Source organism: Cryptotermes secundus, unplaced genomic scaffold (assembly GCF_002891405.2).
Source record: "Cryptotermes secundus unplaced genomic scaffold, Csec_1.0 scaffold296, whole genome shotgun sequence".
Taxonomy (NCBI): Eukaryota; Metazoa; Arthropoda; class Insecta; order Blattodea; family Kalotermitidae; genus Cryptotermes; species Cryptotermes secundus.
In genome coordinates this window covers 252,787-265,457 of record NW_019737985.1, presented here as the reverse complement: position 1 = coordinate 265,457, position 12,671 = coordinate 252,787, and the positions used below count along the sequence as shown (strand labels likewise).

Sequence of the window (12,671 nt, the reverse complement as noted above, 5' to 3'; positions counted from 1 at the left end):
TATTCTTTAGTCTGGCTCCAAAATGTATGGGACATTTTTTTAGCCCTGGCATAATATAATTACATGCTTTTGTTTCTAGGATGGAGGTGTTTTTACCTGTGGAGCAGGGATGTATGGTCAGTTGGGACATGGCTCTACATCGAATGAATTCCTTCCGCGGAAAGTTATAGAACTCATGGGTAGCGTAGTCACACAGATTTCTTGTGGCAGGTGAGAGTAAAAGTTGTAATACTTAATCAGAGTGAGGAGCTGGGATAGCGCAGTTGGTGTAGTGAATGGCTATGGGCTAGATGACCAAGAGGTCAGAGTTTGAGTCCCATTACAGTCAAGAATTTTCTCTTCTCCACATTGTCCAGACCAGCTCTGGGGTCCCCCAAACCTCCTATCGAATGGGTACTGGAGCACTTTCCCTAGGGGTAAAGCAGCCAGGGCGTGAAGCTGACCTCTCACCTTCAGCTGGTGCTGAGGTGAAGAAAATATGGATCTATACATCCACTCCCCTATTTGCCTTCATGGCATAATTCTTAAATAGTTAAGTTAATAGTTTACCTTTTTTTTTACCTTACTTAGTCAAGGTACTTGGTATGACATTATATAATTTCAGAGATTCTTAAAGACCAGTGTTTGCTGTCACTATTGTAGATGAAACTGTGGCCACAGTTTTCTGCAAATGAAGATAAATCACATTAAGATTATAGTCTTCTGGATTGTGGCACTGTGTAATTTTGTGCGTGGATATCAGCGTTTGAATGGAATGTAACTGCCTCATTCTCTAGAATTGAAGGCATGTCGACCTTGAAGATGGAGGTGGTATTTTCCTCTGAAATGTTGGCATCCGCTCACAGTACTACACAGTGTTGTAAACTGAACACCACAGTCTTAATAACCACTGTTTTGAAAACCTCAAAATGTATGTACTAAATCACAGTACAGTATGTTCTAGTAATTCACCCCTTGATATGTCTGAAAAATATGTCCCTCTCATTTCTTGAGAACATGCAGTTTGTCTTAAACAACAGACAATTCTATGATAAATTAAATTCTGAGAGTATCTTTTGCAACCTGTTGGGTAATTGTTAACACAACGCTGATGTTAACTTTGTAATGCTTGGTCATGGGCTCTTGGATTTGGTGTCTGCATACTATTGATTGCTGGGACTGAGCTGTGTTTCTTGTCAAACTGTATCCAACATTTTGGCAAAAGCCAAAAGAATTGCCATTTTCAGTGTGAAAGTCTAGAATATACTGTAGAGAAATGTAAAGATTTGCAAAACTGAATAATCATCAGAAGTCACTGAACTGTATATTGTCAGCATTAATGACTAGACACTGGGTTTGGATTGTTAATTGAGTTTATTGAACTGTAATAAATAGTAACTACATATAATTATAACAGTGTTGCTAGTTCATGCTCTTGACTTCTTACTACAACACTCGCTAAGTCTTCTGTATCTTTACTAGCCATTCAGTGGATCCCAACAATGTCTTCTTCTGCATGTATCATTACCAGCTGGTGACTGTCTCACAACTAACTCATTGCCCCAAATGTCAAGTGTCACCTGCCTTGTCATGGCCTTTGCTGGATCTTGTTGTACAGCCACAGATTAGACCTAATAGAAAACGCTGCTTCTGACAGTCTCTTCTGTTGTTGCATGCATATCTGTTACTGTGGTCACATGTTGTTTATTGGCCATTACCACACAATGGAGGATTTCTTCTGGCTTCATTATTCTGACTGTCAGGTGTCATGTCACAGTATGTTCAAAAATATGGACATGAAGTATTACTCTCTTAAGTGGAAAGAAACTGAATTTTTAAGATTGTCAGCATTAAAGAAATACAGTATTACCATTACATGTGGCTATATTGTGTCTCAGTTCAGAAAATCTGAGTAAGATTTTGGTGATTGTTCCTAGGGAAAAGGTATTATACCACATAATCACCACTGTAGCAATTGATTTCCAGGGGTCTCAACTGTGACTCTGAAACTTGTGTCCTAATTTTATAGGTTGGTATGTTACACTGTATGACTTTGCATATTTGCTTCTGCTGTAATAAGTTGAAATGGAATAACGAATCATGAGATTGAGATTCTCATGATGAATGTAAGGGTTGCTGTCTTCCATGTCACTTCCCAGAAGACAATAAACTTGATAAAAATAATATGGTGTTTCTTTTTGTACATCCATTGTTTGCTCTTGAATTCCAATTTTGTGAATTGGCTATTGTTTGTAACAGCATGAGTAAGTTCTTTGCCACCATCTCACTTCTTGTTATCCTGTTTACCTAATCTGTGAAGAAGACCATCTAATTAAATTTTCTGTTCTGAATTTCTGTGTTTCAGGCGGCACGCTTTAGCCTTTGTTCCTTCAAGGGGACGAGTGTATGCTTTTGGATTGGGTGGAGCTGGCCAATTAGGGACAAAGGCCATCCGAAGTGCCACTACTCCTCAAGTTGTTCTTGGTCCATGGGTGTCACCTGGTGGAGTTTCTGTGGTTGAGGCAGGCATCCAAAGTGAGCATGCCAGTAAATGTATGGTGAAAAGGATCTATTCTGGGGGTGATCATTGCTTTGCTACAGTCACACATAAAGAGGTAAGTCCAGAACAGAAACTCCACTTGAATGTAGAAGGTCTAGCCTGTATTGTTGAAAACCTAGATTCAGTTTTTATCAGCTCATCCATTAAATGAGTCCTCATTGTTGTCGTCATTGTTTTATATGGGTAACTGGACTGAAACTCTCCAATCTCTTCTTTCTTCCCACAGTCCCTTTCCAGTATCTTGCCAGCTCCTTCCTTCACATCTTTCAGCATCTACTGAACCATCTTGCAGGAATCTACCAATCAAAATGACTTCTTCATGTACGTGGTGCGTTCTATATATAATGCCTCCTATTTTTTTGTGTTAATATGTAATGTCTGAGCTGGATGTTGGTGGTGTTGTAGTAAAGGTTGAACCTTCCCGCCAATGTACTGTTAATTTGGTTGTCGTGCGACAGATAGCGACAGCAGAGCAGTCTACCAAAATGGCATCTGACATAGAAGTGCGTATGAAAGAGAAATGTGTTATTGAATTTCTCACTGCCGAACAAATTGTACCCATTGACATCCATCGACACTTGCTAAAGGTGTACGGAAACAATACAGTGGATGTCAGCACAGTGATTCGGTGGGTAGTGCGTTTCAACAGTGGCGAAAGTGAAGTGCATGACAAGCCACGCCATGGGCGTCCCTGCTCAGCTGCCACTCCTCACAATGAACAGCGCCTCATCCGAACAGATCAGCAGATAACGACCAGGGACTGTCAATTCTGAACGCTACAAGACGACGCTGACTAAGCTGAAAGCCAGTATTTCCCTAGTCAGGCCAGAGAAGCAGACAACCTTTCGTTTGCAACATGATAACGCTAGACCCCATACCAGTTTGGCGACCACCGTGCACATTGCAAAGTTTGGCTGGACTGTCCTACCACATCCACCTTATAGTCCCGATTTAGCACCTTCAGACTTTCATCTCTTTGGGCCTATGAAAGACTGACTACGTGGGCAACATTTTCCAGACAACAATGCTGTCATTGCAGCTGTAAGAAAGTGGCTAGCCTCTTCGGGCGCAGACTTTTACAGGCATGGCATACAGGCTCTTGTTCATCGATGGCAAAAGTGCATAACGAATGTGGTGATTATGTGGAAAAATAGCTGTAAGTAGCTGAAATCTTGCTCTATTTAACTGCATTGCTATGATTTCTGTATCTGTTGTAGTTTTCTTAAAAAAAAAAATAGGAGGCATTATATACGGAACGCCCTTAGTATGTCTGATCTTTACATTATTTATTCATGCTATTTTGACTGCATGGCTTATTTGGCATGAAATTAGGTTGAAATGTGATCATGAATGTTAGGTAAGTAAGTTCTGGGAAGTAGGTGTTTGTAGTATTTGAAGGTAGCATCCCATAATTCTCTTGGAGAGATTTAACACCAGCTAACCTGGTAGACCAAGCATGGAAACTTGTCAGGATGGCTGGCTGATATTGAAACCAAGTACTGTTGGAATAAAATGTTAGAATTTTACTGTTGCACTGACCTGCTCCTTGTGATATTTTCAGGTTACATTCACAAACCTGCAGTATAACTGTGTTTATTATGACATGCATGTACTATTTATAGGATAATATACCATCAGACGACTTCAGAGACTTCAGCACAAGTACCCAGATTCTTTCTATAACAGAAGAAACTGTTCAGCAGTGTGAAAAGGCATCTGGCAGTGAAATGGTTGATCAAGACCTCATGAGGTACTTTTCACACAAAATTTTTTATTTCCTTTTAGATAGAGAACTTAAATATATGGTATTCAGATAAAGTGTTGTTTTCATTACAGTAACACTGATGTAATACTTGTAATAGTATTAAACATTCTTTAATAGCTTTCACTCCATTCAACATATTTTCACATGTTTGGAATCCAGAAGGGTTACTTCCATGGAAACACTAGAACAGACCGTGGCATAGGAAGTAAGAATAGTGGTTGTAATTCTAACAGTGAGCCATTGCATAGAGAATGCCGAATCTCCCCGGAAATGAGTCTCCATGGTTATAACGAGGGTTCATTGCATAGCAGCGGCCACGGTTATGAAAAGGGTTGAAGGCATTTGCCAAGTCAGTAGGAACCTAGATGCCATATGATATAGAAGAAAGGCAGCAAGAAATCAGTATTGGGATAGCCGTTGCCAAAGACAGTTGAGATCCAGCCACAGCCAAGGACAGAATAAGCATCGAAGTAGAGACAGAAGTCAAGCGATACTGCGAGTAATAATAATTGTAAGGTGTGTACATGTGACCGTCCAATAAAGATTCGCTAAATCTGAGACCCACATGAAGTTATTAGTCGCGTGACATACCAAACACATGACAATATTATCAACATTTTTTAATTCTTAATTTTTTTTAATTCACATAGTGGGGAGTGGAGTCCAACTTGGTCCACTTGGCACGTTGGCCACTACTGTCCTATTGTACCTGCCCTGGGTGATTATGATGATGGAGAATTTGGTGGAATGAAGACTGACAGGGGAAACCGAAGTACTCAGAGAATACCTGCCCCAGAGTCACTTTGTCCACCACAGATCCCACTTGACCAGACCTGGGCTCGAACCCGGGCCACCACGGTGGCTGTGGTGCTTGAGCTATGGTGCAGACTTAACATTCTTAATAGTTTGCATCCTGTTGTGTGTCTCACATAAGATATAAAGCATACAGGAATATACTGTCTACACAACAGCACTCTGTATTTAAAACAAAGAAGACACTATTGTATCAACATTTGTTTTATTAAAGCTTTTATGGACACGACATATTTTTTTGGCTAGTGGGGTGGGACTAAGCTCCTTGTACTGCGGCCACTTCTGGCCTATTTTACCAGCCCCAGATGATAGGTGAGGGTGATTGTGGAGCAATTGGTGGAATGAAGATTGTCAGGGGAAACCGAAGTACTTGGAGAAAACCTGCCCCAACACCACTTTGTCCACCACAAATCCTACTTGACCAGACCCAGCCCACTGCAGTGGAAAACCAGCAACTAACCGCTTAAGCTATGGCGCGGCCATATATCAGGCCATTGTCAGGCCTACAGTGTTCGGCTTGAAGCTGCCGAACTGCATCCATCATTCAGTTCATTAAATAAGGATCCTTGTTGTGTTTTTGGACTTAATTAAAATACATAAATATATATAAAATAAGTCTTCGTCAAAATTTTAACTGAATGTATGTAAATAATACAATTAAAATTATAACCTAAAAAAAGTTTAAGTTAAAAACATGAGAAATTAAAAACTAGATGCTGAAGATTGAGATGATGAAAGTCAAAAAGTTAAAAATTGTGTATTAATGGTAGAACTCTGAGACCGCTACATGTTGACTTTTAATTTGCCAGTGGAAGTGACTATATCATAGGGTGCCCATGTAACGGAATCTTCTCTTGTGGGGTAGGTCATAACACGACCTTAATACTCGCTTGAGTTTAGGCTCATAATTCAGTGATGTGATCTGTAACAGTTTAAATTATTACTATTTCAAGGTGGAACTTAAGTGTGTGATGTTAGGCTTGTTGTTAGGTTATTTGAAATGTGTACTTATGTGTATTAAGTAGTTCTGTTCTTGAGAGGGGAATACATGCAGGCTGCTCACTACATTGGTATTGTTGCTATGATGTAGTGGTACGGTCTAAGCTACTTGTTTTGGGGGATCTGCACATGCGGGCAAGTTCAGGAGGAGTCAAGCGGTATGAGGGAGAGGGGACAATAAGCAGTTAGGGAGATGAGGAAGGGGAGGAGGGATTGGGTGTGTGTGTCCCTACCAAAATATCAAATATGGGGTTATGTATATCTGTGAAAGTATTGTTCAGCTGAAGGCCCTTCTTTGTTATGTCATATATATATATATATATATATATATAATACCTTTCCAAGGTGTTAAGTTTTGGACCTTTCCTTTCTGTATGTAATACTTCTAGAGTCTGTTCACTCGTATTAAATGCATGTCCCATTTCAAAAATGTGTAGTGCAGATTTATTGTTTATGTTGTTTATAAGTCCTGATGGTGTTTATATGCTCTCTATAGCGAACTGTGAATGTACGTCCCATTTGTCCTATATATTGTCACATGTTGGGTGTAACGCAACAAATAACTTCACACCTCTCTGGATGTAGCAAATTTATTGCATGTTTGCTGTTACATTTACACAGTTTACAGTTCCACAACTACTGCCATCTGCAATATCACACTTACTTCTCCTGCTTCCATACACTCCAGCGAATGCTAGACTGCAACTGGCTGGTTACTCTCTCTCACTGACTGATTGCCTAGCAACAGTTGCTGCACGGGCTCCCCTGTTGCATGATGCCATGTTTACAAAGGCATTGCTGGGCAATGCTCCTGGCAACCAGCGCGCTTCGGCTCAGCTCAGCTCAGCACCGACAAATACCGCTTTCCTTGCTGTTGTGTAACTTCGTTTCCACTGTAGCATAACGTGGCAACTGTCCATTTATCTAGGGTCTGTCTTTGTGGTAACTCATTCCACCTCCCATTGTCCAGCAACAGTTAGACATGTCACAATATTTAAGAGGGCATTCACTGCACTGTAGCTGGTATATACCCCTCTGATTGTATATATCCCCTGGTATTCCCTTAGGTTTCAACAACAAGTTTTTCAATCAAAATGAAGGACTTGCAATGGGAGCTTCATACAATACCTTGAACATACCATAATTTACAAGATTCTTAATAAGCACCAAATCATAGACTATTATCAATATGTTGATGACATGTTGATTATATATATTGAACTGCATACGAATATCATAACACCTTAAAAGAGTTTAATAATGTACACCCAAAAATAAAATTCACAATGGAAAAAGGAACACTAAATAGAATCAGTTACCTTGATTTGACAATTACCAAGGAACACAACAAATTAATAAGATCTGAAAGTTAGTGACGATGGTAAATTTCTACAAGTAATATGTTTTCGGACATTATTCATCGTCTTGTCTATTTAAAAAAAAAGTCCCATTTCTTTTTAAAACACAACATTTTGGAGACTGGATTCTGTCCCCATCCTCAGGTAAAACCTACTCAGTTGCGTCCAATAGATAGAGCTAGTCCCTATCCCTGAACCAAATTACAGGGAGATAGGGGCTATCTCTATGTAATGGACCCCACTGAGTGTGTTTTACCTGAGGATGGGACAATCCAGTCTCTGAAACGTTGTGTTTTGAAAAGAAACAGGACAGTTTTTTAAAAATAGACTAGATAATGGATAATGTCCGAAAACATATTACTTGTAACAGCAAATTAACATTCATCGTTTTTCGTAAACCCACCACCATGTATTCCATTATACATAATGATTTGTGCCACCCCAATGGACACAAAAGAATAGCAACGAACTATTTATTAAACCGTATGGACATTTATCCCCTCACCCAAGAGAATAAAGATCGAGAACTGACAATTATAAATGGAATACTGAAGAATAATTGGTACCAACACTCCCTAAAAACTCCCAACACCATAAGAAAGTTGAACAAACACCGCTTAATACACAAAAATAGAAAACAAAATGAGCCACCTTCACATACTTTGGACCAGAAACTAGAATCATCACTAACCAATTTCATAATACAAACCTTAAAATTGCATTCAAGACAACTAATACAATCTAACATCATTTGAAACCTAAAGGAATACCAGGGGATATATACAATCAGAGTGGTATATACCAGCTACAGTGTAGTGAATGCCCGCTTAAATATTGTCACGTGTTTGGTATGTAACACAACAAATAAGTTCACGCCGTCTTGGATATAGCGAATTTATTCCACACTCGCTCCTACAGTTACACAATTCACAATTTCTCAATTACTGCCATCGGCAGTATCACAATTACTTCTGCTGGAGTCCCTGCCATGCACTCGATACAACCCAACTCGTAGCTCCTGGACTTCAACTCATACTGAATACTAGTAACTGACTCAATACTCCTGAATGGTGTTCGCTGCTCCTTATTTAGGCTCGGCACAAACATCATAGAGAACACATTGCTGTTTGGCAACAGATATCAGGTATTGTTGTCAGGTGTTCTACCTATGCATTGCCTAGCAGTAGTCACTGCATGGACTCGCCTGTTGCGTGACATCAGAGCCTAGTGGGGAGGGATGTTTACTGAGCGTTGCATAATGATGGAAGGAGTGGGGGTACGTGACGTCACTCGCAAAAATGCAGAGTTCACGTGACCCTTACTTCCTGTTGCACCATCCGCATCACAATATGTAGGACAAACAGGACATACATTCAGAGCTCGCTATAGAGAGCATATAAACGCCATCAGGTCTTATAAACAGCATAAACAACAAATTTGCACTACACATTTTGGAAACGGGACATGCATTTAATACGATTGAACAGACTATGGTATAGTCGCTTCCTCTGGCAAATTATAAGTCAGCACTTAGCGGTCACAGAGTCCTACCATTAATACACAATTTTTAACTTTTTAACTTTTATCGTCTTAATCTTCAGCATCTGGTTTTTAATTTCTCATGTTTTTAACTTAAACTTTCTTAGGTTATAATTTTAATTGTATTATTTAAGTATTGTAACGTGTTTAGTTACTGAAGACGCTGTTCAGATTGTTAATTGGTTTATTTAACAACCTACAAGTCTTGGCTACAATTAATTACAACACTGTTGCGGGTTTCGACAGTTTACAAACCCTACACACAAATCTCTTCACACTATCACGATTCACTCGTTACAACTGAACTCGGTGACTAGTACACTTCAACTGGCTTAGGCGGCTGCTACACTTTAACTAACTTTGTAGGCAGTGTAGTTCTCTTATAAACTCTCAGCTGGACAACGGGAAACGCCTCGCTATCTTGTTGCCTAGTCGCCGTGTTTGCCTGTTATGTAATGGGTTATTACCGTCGTCTCTAGCAACCATTGTTTACTTGCTTTGCTTAGCAACCGCTGTTTACTCGCTTTGCATAGCGACCAGCGTGCTTGGACTCGGCTCACTTCGGCTCCGCTCGGCACGTCACCGCTGCCGGGGGGGGGGGGGGCGTCCTCCATACTGCAACACATCACAGTATATTCAGTTAAAATTTTGACCAAGACTTATTTTATACAGGGTGTTTCACGACTTTAGGGCATAACTGCAGGAGGTGATTTCCTAGGTCTTTGTGATCAAAAAAGTTCATATAAACATGTGTCTGATTTTGGACGGTTATGGAGTTATGACCGTTTTTTCATTCCCGTACACGCCCTCGTGTGAACCGTGTCTGTCAGCTGGCAGGTTGCTATCTTTAGCCAGCTACAGACAGAGCATTCTCGTTATTTTGACACTTGAGAGCTACGTAAGGCAGGGTGGGTTGGTATGTCCGGTGTGGTTCACAACCGAGCGGCAGCCTGTGTTGCCGCCGGCGGTGGCATTTTCGAAAATCAGCTTTAAGCACCAATAAATTCAAATTAAAGGTAATTTCATGAAGTTAACTTTACAGTCATACTTTAAATGTATCATGTATTATGCTGGTTTATTATTTTGTTCCATTTATTCTCATTAATCGTTACCTTCTGTTCTGAGTTTAAAACGGTCATAACTCTGTAACCATCCACAATCGAACACATGTTTGTATGAACTTTTTTGATCACAAAGACCTAGGAAATAACCTCCTGCAGTTATGCCCTAAAGTCGTGAAACACCCTGTATATATTATGTTTTTGAATTAAGTCCAAAAGTCCTGTGTTCATATCTAATCACTAGCAGTGAGTGCCAACCTACAACTGACTGTCGACTCCCAACTTACCCACTTTGGGTTTTGGGTATATTTCCGCTTGCCTTTGACAGTACAGTCATTCTTGGTTTCACACTTTGCAGGACCCATGACATTATTTCTGATTCACTTGTCCCATTGATCCTTATTATATAATCTTGGCATGGATTGCATGGAAAACACTACTTCCAGCAGTTTTTCTGTTGTGTGTATATTCAGTGCTACAGGAATGTGTTTACCAAACCTTTGCCTAGCAGTGATCATCTCTTCTGGCTCTGTTCTTCACATGTCATGTCACATTATAAATAATTTCACATGCTCTAGCTCTTTTCGTGTAGGTGTAGTTCTTCTGACAAAATAAAGGTTACTGAGTTTGGACTGATTTTGGAGTTGATATTCATGGCCTCTTGCTTGCTTCAGCAGTGATAGCATGATCATTTCTGAGATGGAAGTTTCTGTGAGTTAGTAGAGTGATGAGTGTTAAGCTGGCAGATGGAACGTGTATCTTAATCTGCACTTGGTGTTCCACCAAAATTACAAATTGGAGTGGAAATTTTCTTTACATTACGTTAGTGAGTCAGTATGTTTCTCACTTTTCAGTTGCTTAGAAACTGTGTTCAGCAGTCAGGCTTGCATAAACTGTTCATTCCTTTTGCCTAATGATGAGCACTACTGCTGCACGTCACGTCGTCATGGAGTTGATTTGCCTTTAGCCGAACAGTGCTTTTCAGCTATTGGTCGAGTTGAGAATAGTTCGATAAAGGAATTGGTAAGTACTGAATCTTTTTTCTTTAACTTGATGTTAGTGAGCTACTGGTCAAGTTGAGAATAATTCAGTACAGTAATTTATATACAGTTAACATTTTGTATCCTTTGTAGTTCTTTTTTAATTGATATTCAACAATTTTTTAACGAACAATTTTCAATGTCACCCCATTGATAAGAGGAGGAGAGGGAGTTCTGCACTGTGCATTAGATATATGTTATGAAGTCTGTTATGTCTGACAGGTATTGTTCAAGGAAACAGCCATTGTCCCAGACCTTTAGGAAATCATCAAACTCTGTGTTACATTTATTGTATGTACTACAGTAAACCCCCTGTTTAAGGTTTCCTTGGGGAACAGTGGATGTTAACACTAACCTGTGGAGAGTCTTAAACAGAAATTTAATGCTGAGATTGTTGACTTCAGGTCACTGAAATGGAGTTTTAATTGAGGAATATTAAATGGGGGCTCCACTGTATTGTAAAAGGTTCAGTGAAATTCAGAAAGAATTAATTTCTATCATATCTCCATTTATGTTTTTTCTTGATGCAATATAATCTGAGAGTATCATTAAATAACAGACTTAAGAAAAATGTTCTGTTGTGCCGCAACGATTGCGACACAAAAATGTCTTTTTATATCTTATCGCTACCACCAATTTGTTGTGCCCGGATAGGGGGCATTGACTGTACTCACCCCCTATCGGACGTTCGTAGATAACTCTTAACCTGTGAAGTGGAAAACATGCTTGCACTCAGGGGATCCACAAATAAATCGAGTACTCACCAACAACAGTAAAGTAATATATAATGAAATAAAACACCATTACAGCAAACAACCTGTCAATACACACAAAACCTTCAATTAAACCCCTAGTTTTAAATTCCTACTGTTTAACTGTCCATAATACGCTAAACCTACATGACACAAATCAATACTTTTACTTGTAACTTCAAACTCAGTACCAGGATGACATGCTTCTACTATTTCAGACTCTTCATACAACTAGCAATTATTCTCATTACTTAAATTCTTGTCCACTACTGCTACATGGTTTCTGCCATTACCCAGAGTCCAGTTACTTTCCACAAAATGAACCAGCAAAGTCAATCCTAAAAATGTGATAGCCAAAAATCATTCGCCTTTTCATGCAAAATGCTATCATTTTGGTATGTAACAATTGCATGAATGTTGACAAACAAAACACTCAAATGCACAAGCACTTTCAAATTTCTTTAAATTACCAAACTCACATGATTAGCATTATCTACAACCTCAAACCAACATGCCAGTATAAATACAAATGGTTACCATCCAAACTTAATTATTAACCAAATGCTGGTATCTGAACCATCACTCAAAAATTCAAAATTAATCTGTACACTCCAAAGTTTATACACTAAAACAGTTTAACCAAAATCATTGATCCAGAATCATATATTGACAATCATCAGTGATCCGAACACAGGCAAGTACTCACGCTCACAAAAGAGAAAGACATCTGACTCCATCGCGTGTCCTTCCTACTACGCGACTGTTCTGAGCAACTCTTAAAATCAGAGTGTTCACAGCTACTCCC

The 12,671-nt window shown here is 39.4% G+C and overlaps 1 protein-coding gene across 2 annotated transcripts in view; it reads left to right on the top strand.

The window, feature by feature from the left end:
* LOC111870592 (probable E3 ubiquitin-protein ligase HERC4) overlaps nucleotides 1–12,671 on the top strand; it is a 100,140-nt gene that overhangs the window by 27,598 nt on the left and 59,871 nt on the right. For both annotated transcript variants that reach the window (XM_023862994.2, XM_023862995.2), the window contains exons 8-11: nucleotides 80–210; nucleotides 2,345–2,594; nucleotides 4,162–4,289; nucleotides 10,929–11,097. In XM_023862994.2, the coding sequence (XP_023718762.1) occupies nucleotides 80–210; nucleotides 2,345–2,594; nucleotides 4,162–4,289; nucleotides 10,929–11,097 (678 nt within the window). The remainder of the gene's footprint in view (nucleotides 1–79; nucleotides 211–2,344; nucleotides 2,595–4,161; nucleotides 4,290–10,928; nucleotides 11,098–12,671) is intronic.